The 18,396-nt window shown below is 39.8% G+C and overlaps 1 protein-coding gene across 1 annotated transcript; it reads left to right on the forward strand.

The window, feature by feature from the left end:
- Positions 1 to 4,409: 4,409 nt before the first annotated feature.
- ATP5ME (ATP synthase membrane subunit e) lies at positions 4,410 to 11,804 on the forward strand. Its single transcript, XM_042449605.1, has 4 exons — positions 4,410 to 4,560; positions 9,735 to 9,789; positions 10,812 to 10,910; positions 11,678 to 11,804. Exons 1-4 carry the CDS (start codon positions 4,453 to 4,455, stop codon positions 11,701 to 11,703), a joined length of 288 nt encoding a protein of 95 aa, XP_042305539.1. The 5' UTR covers positions 4,410 to 4,452; the 3' UTR covers positions 11,704 to 11,804.
- Positions 11,805 to 18,396: the final 6,592 nt, after the last annotated feature.

Here is an 18,396-nt window from a genome sequence, read left to right on the forward strand (position 1 = left end):
TCTCATCCAGGAATCCCTGGAGCTGGGAGGTAATCACTTGTTCTATTACCTTGTCCAAAAATGGAATGTTAGACACTGTATGATAATTATCCATGCAGGGAGATCCAGGTAAGGCTTTGCCAACAGAGGCCATACAATTGCCTCCTTGAGGCTTGTTGGAACACTACCTTGTAAGGGGGCATTCACTACCCCCTTCATCTACTTAGCCAGTCCCTCTCTGGCATATTAAATGAGCCAAGGAGGGCAAGGGTCTGGCAGACATGCGGTGACTCTCATTCTCCCAGGATTCTGTAAACATCCTTAGGCTCTACAAATAGAAAAAAAAATCCATTATTATGGAGCAAACAGTCCAGAGTGAGGTACACTGAGACTGCATTATCTATGGCAGCATCTAAGGGGTTCTTCAGACAGTGAATATACAATCCTCCCTCTGTTCTCACTGTTTCTGAAACCGCGTCCCTCGCTTATGCTCAAGGGACAAACAGAGGGGGAAATAATGGGATGCGTGCCCAAGGCATGCACACAGAGCTCTCATTTCACAGGTAGGTCTGGAATGGATGCCCTGCAAAAACAGAAGGTTGTCTGTAATCCTAGTAGAATGTGGGTTGAATCTTTGTTGTTCACAGGCATTTTGAGTGCATCCAATTAAGTTGGGGGGGGGGGGGGCTGCCTCCCAAAAAACACTAAACCCAGGATAATCAATCTTGGTTCTTTTTTTCTGAAAAAGAATAGAGTTGCATTGTCAGCTGCGTGAATAACTGATACAAATAGACCCAGGATAAACTGGGATAAAACTCTACATGACTTGAACATGGTTCGAATACACATCTACATCATCAACTCCATCTTTATTCAAGTGCTGGCACATGTGAGCAACAGAATTTGCAGAGATGCGTTTTCAATTAAAAAAAATAGTTTGAGCAACAAAACCAGAATATGTGAGTGAGATTATTTGGATAGTCACACTAAAAAAACAACCACAACAATGTCTGAATAGGCCCTAAGTCAGAATGGATCTCAGCAAATGTATCTCCAAAGTGCTGTACAAATTCTTCACAGCAGGCCATTGAGTGAGATGTGTTATCTTCTCAGGAGCCAGAATGTAGCAGTATTTTGACCATTCAAAATATGTCCACTGGCCACATCTTTGCAGATGACAAAATAATAATTTATTTACTGTTCATATTGCCACAGAATAGAACTTCAAACAGTCTCAGTCTAGCCTATGTTCAGTCTGACTCACTCTGAGCTTTCCACCAAGATCGCTGTAGTCCTCTCGCTTGCTTCATCATCACCAGTTCCTTGGAATAGGTGGGGCTGAATTGACTGTACTGTACTCCACAAGAGAGGACACCCGGGAGCACTTGAGTCCACAGATAGTTGGGGGGGGGGCTCTTGTCTTTTTTGGACTGTGTAAGATGTGTACCTTTAAGACATGATTGAACATGGTTAGAATTACAGACAATAAAATTCAGTTTAAAAGATTTTCTGGAGATTTCAAGACTAACTTTGCAGATATTATGGGGCACAAAGCTAAAAACAGTTACTGGTCCATTAGTTCCCCTCTTATCCAGGGAGGATTCATTCTGAGATCTGCAATGGATATCTAATACCATAGATAGTACCAAACCCTATACCAGTAAGGTTTTCGGACCACAATTGACCACGGATAACTGAAACCACAGGGGGGAAAAACGTGAATGAGGGTGGACTACTGTAATTTGAAATAGTATATGTGGTCTAAAGTGTAACACTGTAGCCAATGTATTTCTTCCATAATTTATCTTCTAAAGATTCAAAAAATAACACCTGAGCAATCATCATAGTTGTGGGTTTTTTTAATTATGCAAAGGTTTACAGAACAGCTGTTTATACATGTTCTTATAATTTACACATAATTATTGGGTCGAGTGTTGTGCTTTGATCTGCGACAGCTACATTAGATCTCATTAAACTGCAATACAACATTGAACCAAATTCAAATTTAACAAAAACATATCACATAGTAGGAATGAATCCAAGAAAGTAATGGTGAGAGTGAATTTCTAACATGTAATTTCATGACCCTTTAGCTGCAAAAGCCATTTGGCTACACCATAAATTAGGTAATTTAAATTATACAGTGTTAGAAATATTCATTAGCTCTACCCTTTTAACACTCTTGTGCAGTTCTTTCTTGCTGTTCATATCGTTTGCTTGCAGCTGCTCATGCTAATAATATTCACTAATTATACTGTATTATGATATTCTCTCTGGGCTTTCAGTATGCTCTGTGTGCGTATATCTTTAGCATCTGCTGTTCTCCTGCTATTTGGGATCCAATTTAAGAAATAATTTCCAGACAAGTCCTAAAAAATCTGTTTTTCAGTTCCTGGATGTTTTCTCAATAATTAGACAAATGCAATTTAAAGCCACATATTGGTGATTATGGATGAGTTGTCAAAATAATACTATACACTTTCCAAAAGGTTTATTGTACGTATCATTATAGGACTTAATTTCCATACATAATTTCTATATGGCCTGGATGTTTTAAGGTTATTATTTCTGCCATCAACGTACAGCAGTTGTTTTATTGTCTTTTGTCAGATTCGTGTGCTATGAATTATAGCATTTCAAATAAATAGACGTGTGACTGCATTTTTCAAGATTGGAATCAGAGCATACCTTTTCTTACAGTAGGGTTACCCATAAATTCAAAATCTATGAATCATAAAGATATCCCTTTATTGTCTCTAAGACTACATACACACACACACAGACACACACACACACACCACCCCCGCCCTCACCACCACCTCCAATCACGAAAGCGGAAATGACGACGCCAGTGCGCAACTAGTGACTCGCGGTGCCACTTCCGGGGTGCAAAAAGAAGTGCCATTTTGGCGTTTCTTTTTTATGGTGCTGGGGAGCCTTGCGGTTTGGCCGCTGGGGCTCCTTGGCACCACTAATGGCAGTGGCGACAGACCGCCACTTTCAGGCAGTCTGTAACGCGCCTTAGACACTTAGCCTGGAGAAGAGAAGGTTAAGGGTTGATATGATAGCCCTGTTTAAATATCTGGATGTCATATTGAGGAGGGAGCAAGCTTGTTTTCTGCTGCTCCAGAGAACAGGCTTGGAACAATGGATGCAAGCTCCAGGAAAAGAGATTCCACCTCGACATTAGGAAGAACTTCCTGACAGTAAGGGCTGTTCGACAGTGGAACACACTCCTTCCTCGGAATGTAGTGGAGTCTCCTTCCTTGGAGGTCTTTAAGCAGAGGCTAGATGGCCATGTATTGGGGATGCTTTGATTGGATTTCCTGCATGGCAGAAAAGGGTTGGACTGGATGGCCCTTGCGGTCTCTTCCAACTCCATGATTCTATGATTCCATCATTCTATACGTCTGCTGATGCAGCCTAGAATCACATTGACCCTTTTAGTTGCCCATCCAGGTGAGGCCTGACCAAAGCAAGAACCTTCCGTATAATGTGACCCCACACACTGTGTTGCAACCTTTAAAAACTAGGTTGTCTGCAACCGCCCAGGAGACCTTTTCAGCTACCGCTCCCAGATTATGGAACGGCCTGCTGGGCGAGATCCGCCATATTACCACCTTAAACAGCTTTTAAAAAGGCTGTTAAGAAGACAGATCTCTTCTGGCAGGCCTTTCCTTGAATAGACACCCAGCCACTGAAAAGAAAACTTAACTTGTTGACCTGTGATTTGACTGCAGCCACTGTTTATTTGTTATTATCGTTATAGTTTTAAGCATGTTTTAAATTGCAAATGGTTTGATTGTATTTTAAGGGGTTGGGGGTTATGTTATGGAATGCATATTTTAATGTATTATTATTATTATTATTATTATTATTATTATTATTATTATGCTTGTAATGTTGGACTATGACTCTGGAGACCAGGGTTCAATTCCCAGCTCAGCCTTGGAAACCCACTGTGTGATGTTGGGCAAGTCACACTCTCTCAGCCTCCTTTAACTGCCTTGGCTCAGTGCTAGGGAATGCTGGGAATTGTAGTTTGTTGCGGCCCCAGAGCTCTCTCTGACAGAGAAGGCTCAATGTCACACAAAACTACAGTTCCCAGAATTCTGTTCCCTTTCCCTCAGGCTTATGAAGAGTGACTGCCTGAGCTTATCCACTCTGCGCATGCGTCTTCCCTTGTTCCTCATTGGCCCTCCTTCATTTTACAGAGACAGGATAATACAGAGCGATACATGTCCCCTGACGGACGCAGACTTTGCTGCTATCTCCAGTCATAGGAACCATTTCCATTAACATCCGAAAGCAGCCACTCGCCCTGATCCCCAGACAAAGCAGCGGAGGGGCATCCTTCCCTGCGCTGCTTAGTACCTCCGAGATCCGAAACGGAGAGCCACTTCCGCATTCGGACCGGAAGTGTTCTATATATTTCTATCTCTAGTTACCCTTTTTCCGCCCTGACCTTTCCCGATGCGGCGTTCTGGGCAGCACCATAGATGTGGCGTACGTCACTTCCGTTCGGTCTGTGAGCCCAGAGACAAAATGGTGCCTCCGGTGCAAGTCTCCCCGCTGATCAAGGTGAGCGAGGAGGCGCCCTTGGCAGGGGCGGGTTAGGGGCTCCTCCCGCCTGAAGCGGAGCTCAAGGGGCAGGAGAGGGGGCCCTCGGGCTCCCAAGGTGACCCTGGAGGAGGAGGAGGCTGGCTGGTCTTCAATGGGTCCTGGTTGCCTGTTATCATCATCAATCATTATTATCCTTATTTATTTATTCTTTTTATTTTTTGTTATTTATTTATTATTTTATTATTTATTCATTCAGTTGTTTATAATTTTTGTTCTTTTGTTCTTTTTATTATTTATTTATAATTTTTGTTATTTGTTTATTTGTTTATTGTTTATTTATATGGCTATTTATGATTTTTGTTATTTATTATTTTTATTAATTATTTTATTCGGCTATTTATATTGTTATTTATTTATTATTTATATTTAGTTAGTCAATTAGTTATAATTTTTTGTTTAATTTATTATTTTTATATTATTCTAATTTTTGTTATTTTTATTATTTTTATTAGTTATCTATTCAATTATTTAATTTTTGTTTATTTATTATTTTATTATTTATTTATTCATAATTTTATAATTTTTATTTATTTATTTTTCAATTGTTTAATATATTTCTTCATATTAATTATTTTTAATTAATTATTTATTTCAATATCTATAATTGTTCAATTTATTATTATTAAATTTATTTATTCAATTATTTATAATTTTTGTTTATTATTATTTTAATATTATTCAATAATTATTATACTTTTTGTTATTTGTTTATTATTATTATGTATCATTCAAAGATATTTATATTTTTGTTAATTTAGTATTTTATAATTTATTTGAGTCAGAAAATTTGATAAGTTTGATTTAGTTAATTCCTTGTTTATACTATATTTATTCATTTAGGATTTTAACTTAATTATTTAGGAATTAGCGCCTATTGTTCTTACTTTCTTTGATTATTTTACCATCTTTATTTATTCAATTATTTATAATTTTTGTTTATTTATTATTTTAATATTATTCATAATTTTTGTTATTTGTTTATTATTTTATTATTTATCTATTCAATTATTTATATTTTTGTTATTTATTATTTTATTATTTATTTATTCATAAATTTATAATTTTTATTTATTTATTCAATTGTTTATACTATTATTTATTCATTTATTATTTTATTAATTATTTATTCAATTATCTATAATTGTTCTTATTTATTTATTATTTTAATATTTATTTATTCAATTATTTATAATTTTTGTTTATTTATTATTTTAATATATTCAATAATTTATAATTTTTGTTATTTGTTTATTATTTTATTATTTATGTATTCAATTATTTATATTTTTGTTATTTATTTATTTTATTATGTATTTATTCAGCTATTTATAATTTTTATTTATTTATTATTATTTTATTTATTTATTCAATTACAGTGGTACCTCGGGATACGAAATACCCAGGTTACGAAATTTTCGGGATACGAAAAAATCCCATTGGAAATCATTGTTCCGGGTTACGAATGTTTTTTCGGGTTACAAAAAAACTTTTGGTGCTTTTTTCGGCTTTTTCGCACGGAATCGCGACTTTTCCCCATTAGCGCCTATGGCAATTCGGCTTACGAAGGCTTTTCGGGTTACGAACGGTGCCACGGAACGAATTAATTTCGTAACCCGAGGCACCACTGTATTCATTATTTATTTATTTATTTATTATCAGGGCTGGGAAAGTGGAGGCTGGCTGTTCTTCAATAGGTCCTGGTTGCCTATTATTATTATTATTATCATCATCATTATTATCACCTATTATTATTATTATTATTATTATTACTGTATTTATTTTATTTATTATCTTGCATCCTAAACCACGCTGTAGAAATAATCCCCTTTGAGATCGCTTTAACTTCCTTGGCTGAATGCTAGAGAAATCCTGGGGACTGCAGTTTTGTAAGACATGGAGCCTTCTTCTCTGTCAGAGAAAGTTTGGTGGGAGTATTTATACCCTGCTCTTCAGCCACAAGGGCTCTCAGAGCAGCTTACAAATGGTTAATTAGACATTTCCCTGCTGCCCTCAGGCTTACAATCTAAAAAGACACGACACAAAAGGAAAAGAAGGCAATGGCAGTGGGTCCAGCAGTTTTGTTCAACTGTGGAACACACTCCCTTAGACAGTGGTGGAGTCTCCTTCCTTGGAGGTCTTTAAGCAGAGGCTGGATGGCCATCTCTCAGTGATGGTTTGATTTAGATTTCCTTCATGGCAGAAGGGGGTTGGACTGGATGGCCCTTGCGGTCTCTTCCAACTCTATGATTCTATGGCCCAACAGGCCAAAATAAAGCTGCTTCAGGTCACTTTGGAGGTATGGTGTTTCAATGATGCCTGCATCCTAAGAGTCTGGAAGCTGCCCCAAAGCTGCACTCTAGTCCTTAGGACTGGAGCATGGCTTTGGTGCGGCTTCTGGACTCTTAGGACACATGCATAATTTAAACAGCATGCCTCCAAAGTGACCCAAAGCAGCTTTATTTTGGCCAGTCTGTATCAGGCCAAAGATTCTCTCCCTCTGAGGCCTGGACCATGGTTACAGTTCCCAGGATTCCCTAGTACTGAGCCAGAGCAGTTGAAGCAGCCTCAAAATGGCTTATTTCTGTGTTGTGTTTTGAACCATTATTATTATTATTATTTATTACAAATTGAGTCTCCCTTCTCTAAAATGTTTGGGACCAGACGTGTTTTGGATTTTGAATTTTTTTTGACAACAGAAATGCCAGTGGGCAAGTCACACTCTCTTGTTATTGTTATTATTATTGTTGTTATTATGCTTGTAATGTTGGACTGTGACTCTGGAGACCAGGGTTCAATTCCCAGCTCAGCCATGAACCCCACTGGGTGACCTTGGGCAAGTCACACTCTCTCAGCCTCACTGGTAGGCAATGGTAAACCACCTCTGAACAAATCTTGCCAAGAAAAACCCAAGATAGGTTTGCCTTAGGGCAGTAGTTCTCAAATAGTGGGGCGGGCCCCCCGGGGGGGGGGCACAAGGCTCCGTAAAGGTATGTTATGCAGAGGTGTACTTATAACAATTTTATAGACAAATGATACTATTTACAGTCGCGTGGGGGGCACGAAATGTTTTCTTCTTCCTGGGGGGGCATGACAGAAAATAATTGAGAAGCACTGCCTTAGGGTCACAGTAAGTCTGAAACAACTTGAAGACACACAACAACAACAGTTATACATACATAACTACTTGGAGCAATTACTATGGAAAGTCAAAGATAAAACAGCAAAGGCAGGCATAATGCTGAACATTAAATATAACAAAAAAATAAAGGCCACAGAAGTTTTATATAAATTCAATCGAGACAACGAAGAAATAGAAATAGTCAAAGATTTCTCATACTTTGGACCCATCATTGACTAGAATGGAGACTACGGTCAAGAAATTAGAAGAAGGCTAGGATTGGGATTGGCAGCTATGAAAGAATTGGACAAGATCCTAAAGTGTATACAACTGAATACTAATGCAAGAATAGTCCAGGCTGTTTTTTTCCCCATCACCATGTACTGACTGAAGAGCTGGAGAATCAAAAAGGCAGATAGGAAGAAAATCAACTCATTTGAGATATGCTGCTGGAGAAGAGAGCTGAGGATACCGTGGATGGCCAGAAAGACAAACAAATGGGTCCTTGAACTGATCAAGACTGAACTCTCTCTAGAAGCCAGGATGACCAAACTGAAGTTGTTGTACTTTGGCCACATCTTGAGAAATATGACAGTAATGCTAGGAAAGGGTGAAGGTAGCAGAAAGAGAGGGAGACCACATGCAAGATGGTTGGACTCAACCGAGGCCATGGACCAGAGTAGAGCAGCTGAGGACACAAAGGCTTGGAGGTCTCTCACTCTTGGGCTTTCCATGACTCAAAGTCCCCTTAAGGGCAGGCAGTTAACAACAACAACATGAGATGTGTTTGAGATGGGACCCAAGTCTAAACACAAAATTCATTTGTGATTCAGATACACATAGCCTGAGGTAATTTTGTACATAATGTATTTTAATTATGTCACTCATGAAACAAAGGTTGTGTACATCGAACCATCAGGATGCAAAGGTGTCACCATCTCAGCCACCCATTAAAAAAAGTTTGTATTTTAGAGTATGTTGGATTTCAGAACTCTGGCTAAAGGAGACTAAACCTGTATCATGATCATTATTGTTCATTTCTATAGTGCCATCAAGTTGTTACAGGTGCTTTGTGAGTGTAACAACCTAAAAACAGTAGGCCCTTGCAAAAGCATACAGTCTATGTACACGTATGCAAAGAGGGAAGAAAGGACTAATAATGTAAAACGATACAAAATAATTATAAAACACATAATCCAGATAACGTACAAAAATACAATATGCAATGTAATATAAAATGAACTAACCAATTATAAAACAATATTAAACTAAAGTTCCAAAAGCTTTAGAAAACAAGTTTTTAATTCAGATTTTAAAATAGTCAGGGAAGGAGCAGTCTACAGATGCTGAGGGAGGCTCAGCAACCCATGCCTGAGCATCCTTATGTCTTTAAGGACAAAGCAGATCCTTTTGTATCTTATAAAGCACTGGCTAGAAACACCCCAATAGGAATATCTATGTTGAACCTTAGTTTTGAGTCTCTTCTCAGACATGAAACTGCTCTCATTTGGCTCTTAGCTTTAAATGTTTGACATCTTAAGCTTTAGTACAAAGTTAGGGCTGAAACAGACTGGCTTGAAATGCTGGCTTCCTGGCAGCTTGGGGGTGTGGTGTACGCCCCGACACTGACCAAAAGCTGTCGGGCTGCCCGCATGTGGGCCAGCTTCATGGTGCTCCAGCAATGTGGCGTTTACACGCTCCAGGAGTGCCATAAAGCTGTGGTGGGAAGGGAAAGCTGGCTTTTTGCCGACTCAAAAGGGCCCTGCATTTTGCCACTTTGTTTTGGGTTAGCAAAAAGCCAGACTGGGGCTGTGGAGTGCGGTTGCTATGGCCCCACACCAGCCCTCTCTGGGGAAGCTTCAAGCTGCCACTTCAGGGCGGTCTGTTTTGCCCTTTAGTCTCTCTTTAAATTCTTGTCATTTCAAAAGTTTGAGAACTGCAAAATAAAGGCTGGTGTATTTATGCATTTATTTGATGTTCTTTATGTTTTATATATCTCTAATTTATTTTGCAGTTCACCAGGTACTCAGCACTGCTACTTGGAATGATCTATGGAAAGAAAAGATATGGTAAGTGACTATGGGAAATTGTAGTCTAAACTTGTAATTGCGCTGTTTTCCATTTTCAGTAGTTTATATTTGGCTTTTGAAATCTACATTGTGATTATGAAAATGGGTAATTATATCTGCTTTTAGAAAAATGTGAATCTGAGTGGATTCATATATAGAAGTGTGGATGATTTACTGTTATGTCATAGATATTCAATTTTGTCTGTCTTGTGAATAATATGATCTTAGGTGGTTTGAATCATTTTAGTAATGAAAAAACGAGACATTTGATCACATTCATTATGTCAGTTCATTATAGAATTGACTTTTGAATTGTTAACATAAAAATGCATAGGTTCTGAGTCAATTTTCCCCCTTTGAATATGAAGCACAGGAACGTATTCTCAGACATCCCTGTAAAGTATATTATAAGCTGTTGTAGAAAGTATTTTTGATGAATATTATGTATAGTTGATACTCTAAAGTTTAAAGCAAGCATGAGCTTATGTAGAATGGGGAATGTTCTAGAGAATGTTGAAAGGAATTCAGGTTATAGGAATGAATAGTGAACCTAAACATTTTTTTCCAGTAGTGTTTACGAAGTCACACTCTCACAGCCTCAGGAAGGCAATGGCAAACCCTCTCTAAACAAATTTTGCCAAGAAAACCACATGATAGGGTTGCTAGAATGACTTGAAGGCAGACAACAAGAACAGTGTATGTTCCTTTGTGATGTATGTGGGCACTAATGACTGATATACGTCTTGTGCATGAAGATCAGTGTTCCAAAATACAGATCAGTGGCATCAATGGCTCTTTTGGCTGAACCTACCTAAACTATATACTTTTCTCCAGAGACTTCTCCAGCAACTTTCCTTGGAATATATCTTGATGATTCCTATGTCTTTAATGAGTTGGAGGTAAAGAATTGTGAAGAAAGACCTAGTATGAGTACTAACTGAGCAAGTCTTGAGCTGACTAAGTTGTAATGCTTTTTGTAAATATACACTGACTTTGAAAAATCATTTGCTTTAATCTGACAGACTACCTGAAACCTATCGCTGAGGAGGAAAGGAGGATAGAAGCAGAGGAGAAAAAGAAGCGTGAGGAAATGGAACGAATTGCAAAAGCACTTGCAGAAGGTATTTTTTTCCTACATGAGTTGATTTCCCCCCTTGTTATCTTTAAAAAATTGTCTCCAGTCTGCCAGGTCATTTGATAGATAGTCACTAAAACTGTGGGTTGAAAATGATATCCTGCAATATGCTTTGTAGCAACATGTTAGCAGAAGCCCCAGGACTTCAGTTCTCCTGAAGACCATTCATCACCCCCAGTGGTACATTTCAAAGAGGAAGTTTTATGCTAGCTACAAGATTAATTTTCATTATGTTATCTTGGTGGTCCTCCCAAAAATTTACTCTTTTTTTAAAAAGTGAGCCTTTAAAATATTTATAGCTGAGAACAATCTGAGGTAGACAGCTTTTAGTACTAATGGATTATTTTTTGTAAGGTTCCCTGTACAAATTTGTGAAATACTTAGGGTTATAATGAACATCTCATTAGCAATTTTTTCCTTATCTTTTCACTCAAATCTGTTTCAGAGGGTCCCCACCTTCTGATAATAATTCTTTACTTCAGCCATAAAAGGATAATGTGACTATTTCCAGTTCAGGGAAAAAAATGATAATTTATTGCCAGACGTATGGGAAACATAACTCTCTTGTATTATTTTGTGGAGGATTACATAGATGTGTTTGAACATCTGCAATGAAGCAATTATCAAATAATGACAACAGTAGCTACGGCTTCCTATTTTACGTTTTGCATACCATACTTAAGTTTGTAAACATTTAAGGCACATTTTACCTTAGTATTGGTGATCTTAATTGTTTCATTTTTTCATTTTCAGCCAATGAAGATACAATACTGAAATGAACCTGCCCAGTCCTCTTCTTCATTTTTAATATCCCGTGTTTGAAATACTGAAGTATAATCCTGTCAAATAAATTTACATCAATAAACATATTCTGTCAGTAGCTTCAGATTCCTCAGTGTACACAGTATCAAGAGAAGTAATAGTGACACTGTATTCTGCTCTGGTCAGGCCCCACCTGGAATGTTGTGTCCAGTTCTGGGCACCACAATTCAAAAAGGACATTGAGAAACTGGAGCGTGTCCAATGGAGGGCGACTAAAATGCTGAAAGGTCTGGAAACCTTGCCCTATGAAGAACGACTCAGGGAGCTTGACAACACTTAAACTGCCGTGACTCAGTACTGTAGAACCCTAAAAAAGGCTAAATAAGCTATATATCCCAAATATGACCATTCAAAGTGGTGTCAAACTGCATTAATTCTGCAGTGCAGATGGAGGAAACATAACACCCCCCACAATTGTTACAATTGTAAGGAACCCTGGGCAAGGCTGTCAATAGTAAATTTTTATTTATATCTCCTGCTTCTCCCTTGGGATCGAAGCAGGATTACAGCAATAAAAACCTCATAAAATACATAGACAATACACAATACTTCAATCAGAAATAAAAAGGAAAGAGTTGTTACAGTATTGCTCACAGTCATAAGAATTGAGTCATCGTATTCAGATATTCAAAATCAGATTAGAGGAGATCCTTTGGATAGACCCACCGAAAGAGATCCATCTTCAATGCCCTCTTGAAGGCTTCCAAAGAAGGTATAAGACGGATCTCTTCTGGTAAGTTGTTCCAAAGTCTAGGGGCCATTGCAGAAAACGTTTTACAAGAGCCAGTTTTCAACCTGGTTTTGGGGTGTTCTAATATTTTTGTGCCAGATGTTCTGAGAGTGTGGGGCGGATTATATAGGAAGAGGCATTCTCTTAAGTAACTCGGGCCCAGGCCATATAGGGCTTTATAGGTAATAACCGACACTTTGTATTGCACCCGGATGACAAGTGGCAGCCGAAGTGGCGGAGGTCTCAAACACCGGTTGTTACCGTGCTCTGATCTCGATGTCCTGGTGATCAGTCTGGCTGCAGCATTCTGACTCAGTTGGCTTCCGAACTTGGTACAAAGGTAGCCCCATGTAGAGCGCGTTACAGAAATCTAACGAGAGATTACCAGTGCGTGTACTACTGTTTCAAGGTCCCCCTGAGCCAGGTAGGGGCGCAGTTGGCGATTCAGCCGAAGCTGGCACCATGCACTCCTGGATTCGCCTCCACCTGAGATGATGTCAACTGTAGGACGATGCAGGAGCACTCTCAAACTGCAAACTTCATTCTTCAGGGGAAGTGTGACCCCATCAAGGATGGGTTGGGAAATCTCCTTCCCTTGACCAGGGGCACCTCCGTTTTCTCTCGGATTCAGCTTGAGTTTGTTTTCCTGTTTTACACGACAGAGTAGAGACAATGGGGCCATTCAATTGAATCGGGAACCAGAGGATTCCACCCATGTTTCATGCCTTCTGCAAGTTACTGCAAACTGAAAGTAAAAATAATCCATAAATTTATATCTTTGCAATCCCAGAGCAAGGGATTATAAAAACAAGTTTTCTAAGCTTTCATAGTTCTGTGGACTATTCTTTTAATTCATTATTATTGTGATGGATATTTATAATAAAATTACTAGGATATTCAAGTGTTTAAATATATTTGAATCTATATTGATTTCCTCCTTTTAAAAAATAATCTCAACACCTTTTTGAATGTCAGCATTGTATGCAATGTCAAAAATATCACTTATGAACCTTTTGAATGGGAGAAAGACACCAAGTATCAATTCATTTGAAATGCCTGGTAATACCATGGGAATTGTGCTTCATAAAAGCTTGTAAAGTCGAGAAAACCCAAGCCGCTCAGGCTGGTGAATCAGCAAACGGGAGGGGGCTATGAAAGTGTGCAATGACTTGGTTCAGCTAACACCAAATCTAGGAGTCCAGAAGTCATGTTGCATGACAAACTGTTGACCAAGGGAATTGAGAGAGTTCGTTAGTTGGGTGGGGGGTGGAGGAAATTAAACTGGACAAATCAACTACAGAATGGATCACTTTGAACAATGATTTGTTGGAAGACATGGAAGGTTTTTCCGCCTCTCTGCTTCATGACTGCGGATAGATATTCCAATTCCTGGTTGCCTTTCCTTCCTTACAAGTGACAGAGAGCTGGTGGTACTTGAGGCTTCTGACTTGGGAAACACTGGGGCTATACTGATTGCCCCTAAAGGACGGCATGCAGAGCCCCTTTCCTGGCTGGATCGGGGCCACGGCAACCTCATGCCATGCCCCGCCCATCTGGCTTCTGGAGAGCACAGAAGCAGACGCAAAACAGGCTTTGCGCCTTCCACTGACCAGGAGTCACTTTGCCAGGTTAGTTGGCATATTCAGTTCAGTAAAGAATATCATTTCACAGAAAAATAATCTGATTGAAATTAATGATTGACTCCTTGGCCGTTTTTGCTTGGATTCTTTGATCATTGCTTGCGGTTGAAGAAGCTAGGTGGGGCTGGGACGACAGAGACAGATATCTTCCTCTTCCCCACTCGCAACTACAAAAGCAGTTTGTACTTTTATGATCAGTTTGTAATTGCTGATTATTATTGTCAGACACACTATTGGGCTGTCTCTGTGGGCACATGTGCCATCGCCCCAGCACAGAGTGTTGCCATAGTTTGTTACTAGAAAGCCAGATGGACTGGCACTTTGCAATAAATAAGTGGGTTTTGGGTTGCAGTTTGGGCACTCGGCCTCTAAAAGGTTCAACATCACTGTCCTAAATCTAATGATTTCACTGCAGATTTGCCATAACACGCTGCTGCTTGCTGTTGCTACAACTATTCCATATCTACACACAGATGAAGGTATCTGTACCAGTTTTTAACACTGTAGAGCAAACTCTCTGTGGAAGATTTGAAGTTGTGGAGTTGGCTTGACAGTTACTATGAGACTAGTGACGAGAGTAGTAGATATAGCAGAGTAGATAGTAGTTCGGAGTACATCCTTTTTTGGTTGCTTTTTTCACCAGTGTTGCGACTGGGCATACTTCTAATTCTTTCACAAAAGCTATCAGAGTCCACACCAGAAATGAGCAAAGTGCAACTTTCCAAAAGTTATTGTTGCTGTTATTATATTTTTTGTTGTTGTTGTTGTGTGTTGTTGTTGTGTGCCTTCAAGTTGTTTCTGATCCATGCTGACCCTAAGGAGAACCTAGAAAATAACATATGGACAAAAAACATAATTCAAGACCAGGAAGGAATATAAAGATGATGGATTCAATAAGCAGAAGAGTTATACAAAAGAGATGACACAGGACCATGGAACAAAGAGCTATATGAAGATGAATCACATTCTAACCCAAAGTGAGGTGGAAGCTGCAATAAGAAAAATGGCAGAAAACAAATATCCAGGAACAGGTGATATTCCATTTGACTGCTGCAATTCACTTGACAAAGACAAAAGTGGCTAACCAACATATGTCAACGGATATGGAAAACAAAACGATTTCCAACAGATTGGAAATGATCAATATATCGTCCCATCAACTAAAAAGAAGGCACCAGGACTGCAGCAACTATGGACCACAGCCTTGATCTCCCACACAAGCAAATTTATGCTCAAATTCAGCAACTAAGGTCCGGTACAGACGCAGAAAGCTCCATTGTCAGGCCAAAATTAGGGTTCGGGCCGCCAGCAGCAAGCACTGCTCCCAAACCTTGCGCGCCGCAGTGGTGGCCCATCGGTGGCCTCCCGTCACACAGGGGCCACATACATGACACAAGCACCACACAGCATTCAGATGCCTCTGGCAGGAAGTGCATCAGGGGCAGCGGCCCTTCCTGTTTGCAGCACGCAAAAAAGAAGCCACTCTAGGCAGCTTCTTTTTTGGCAGTGCGTTGGTGCTGGCATGCACAGCCACTGCAGCACCGCTTGGGGCAAGATGGGCAGCAGGCGGACGTCTGTCGAGCTCCATAGGCCTCCAATCATACATGGAGAGAAAAATCGTAGAGGTCTAAGCAAGGTTCAGGAAAGGAAGAGCGCACTAGGGACTAACATTCAAACATACAGTGGCTAATGGAGTACACCAGGAATTTCAAAACAAATCAGCATGTGTTTTTATCACATACCAAAGCCTTTGACTGCTTGGATCATGAAGGCTGCTGGAACCCACTTAAGACATAGGGTGCCAACACATCTGATAGTCCTAATGAGAATCTGTACCGGATAAGAGACTATGTCAGAAGAGGAACATGAAGAAACAGAATGGTTCCCAATGGGAAAGGAGTCAACAAGTGCCATCCTTTACCCTACTGTTCAACTTATATGCAGAACATATTGTAAGAAAAACGGCTTGGACACAGAAGAGAAGGAGGGAGTGAAATGAAAGAGAAGGAATATCAACAATCTGAGATATGCTTATAACTCATAATAACGCATAAAACCTCACAGACCTGAGAACAACTGCTAAGGAAGCTCAAAGAGAGAAAGGTGTAAAGGCAGGATTACTGTGTGAATACAAAGAAAACAAAATAATGACCACAGAGAACTTACATAAATTCCAAACTGATAATGAGGTTTAGGCCTGAGACAGACAGGGGGACTGCCATCTCAGCCCCAAATTGGGTTCAGGAGCACACCGCAACCCCATGCTCCTGAACCCTAATACAGAGCGGCAATACCATCATGGCAGCCTCCTGTCCATACAGAGGCTGCCGTGATGATGCAAGCGTGGCACCTAGTCTGCATTTTAGGGACTGCACTCGCATCGTTGACACGACACAGTGCACCCAATGACACACTGATGGCGGCACTCCCATGCGCCCAAAAGCACATTTCTGCTTCTCTGGAGATTTAAAGCTAGAACTAAAAGGCTTGCTTTTGACATTTTTGATATTCAATATTTTTGTTTCCTTGGCAAAAGCTGAAGACTTAGGAAACTTAAATTACCCACAAAATCAAAGAAGAAGTGAGAATAATGGTGAAGGCGTTATGAAAGAACTAAGAAAGATCCTAAAATGCAGATATACAACTGAGCACAAAGTTAGAATCATACAGTCCTGTATGGATGTGAGAACTGACAGTTAAGAAAGATGATAGGAAGAAATCAATTCATTTGAGACGTGGTGTTGGCAAAAAAGAATGCTGGAGGATCCCATGGATAGCAAAAAAGAAGCAAATGGGTCTAGAGCAGAGCAAGCCAGAAATCTCCCTGGAAGCCAAGATAACAAAATTTAGGCTGGCATCTTTGACCACAATCAGATCGAAGAATAAATCATTGGGGGAAAATAATGCTAGGAAATGTGGGAAGGACGTAAAAGAGAGGGAGGCCACTGCTAGATGAGGAGATGGACTCTATTAAAGAGATCACAAGTGTGAGTTTGCAGGAGTTGAGCAGAGCAGTGGAGGACAAGGGGTTTGGAGATGTCTCATCAGCAGGTCTGCATGGGTCAGACTGAGGCGAAGGCAGTTAATAACAACAGCAGTAGCAGCCACCACCCAACAAAATAACAAAGGAGAACCTATCAGGGGCTTTCTTGACAAGATTTGATCAGAAAGGTTTTCCATTGCCTTCCCCTGAGGCTGGAGAACATGTCACTTGCTCAAGTCACCCAGTGGGTTCCATGGCCGAGCTGTGAACTGAACCCTGTCTCTAGAGTCATAGTCCAATACTCAAACCACTACGCCCCACTGCTCCTATCTTTATTTACATACCACCTTTTCCTAATTTGTGTCAGGAGTGGCTTAGAACATTTAAAACAGACATAGCTAAATGCATCTCATGCAAAAGTTAAAAACATAATTAAACTATCAATAAAATTAAAATCAGTTAAAAAAAGAACTGTTAAAAAGAAAACAGCAAATAAACAATACACCCCCATTATAGAAGGAGGGAAGGAGAGGGAAGGGCAGCGGGAAGGAGACCCTGGGGGTCCCTCTGGGGCCAGTGCCCCCATTGGATCATCAATCCAAGGGAAGCAGTGGGGAGGGGGACCTTGGGGAGGAGGAGGGCCTGAGATTTTTTTTTTGGAGGGGGGGTGATATGTATTGATGGCAAAAGCAAGTAGAAGGGGTTGGGTGTCTGTGAAGAGCTGTCACCTTCCCTGGTTCCTCCAGTGAGAACAAAAAGTGTTTCCAGCTAAAAGAGCAGTTCCAAACAAGGTCCCTTTTCATAGTCTGCATAGAGGGGCCCTTTTGGAACTGCTTTCATTAGTGGAGCGCTGCCGGGATCCAATGCCATGGGATTTCTTCCCCAGTGGGAATGGGGCCCTTGGTTCACTGTAACCAAAGATAGGATGCAGAACGGCATTCAAAAGACAAAAAGGACCATCATCCAAAGAAGATAATTCTAATAAAAACATTTCCAGAGTGTATTTCTTGCCATTTTCAGCTGCCTAATGGAAGTCTCCTTTACCCGAGTGGCAACACACGTCTATCACCTGTTCTAACCGATTCTTTTCCAGGATTTCAGCTGCTACTATTATAATAAAAGCTTGCCTTTAAGAAAACGGCAAGAAATATATTCTTTTGTAAGCAAGGAAGGGATCGATTTTAAACTAATGAAAAACCCAAGATCTTTTTGCAACAGAACCTCACTTATTATTGACTGGACTTCTTGTATTTGATTTTTCAATCCAGATGAGCCCTCCAGCCAGGAGGGAAGGGAG

Source organism: Sceloporus undulatus, chromosome 2 (assembly GCF_019175285.1).
Source record: "Sceloporus undulatus isolate JIND9_A2432 ecotype Alabama chromosome 2, SceUnd_v1.1, whole genome shotgun sequence".
NCBI classification, from domain to species: domain Eukaryota; kingdom Metazoa; phylum Chordata; class Lepidosauria; order Squamata; family Phrynosomatidae; genus Sceloporus; species Sceloporus undulatus.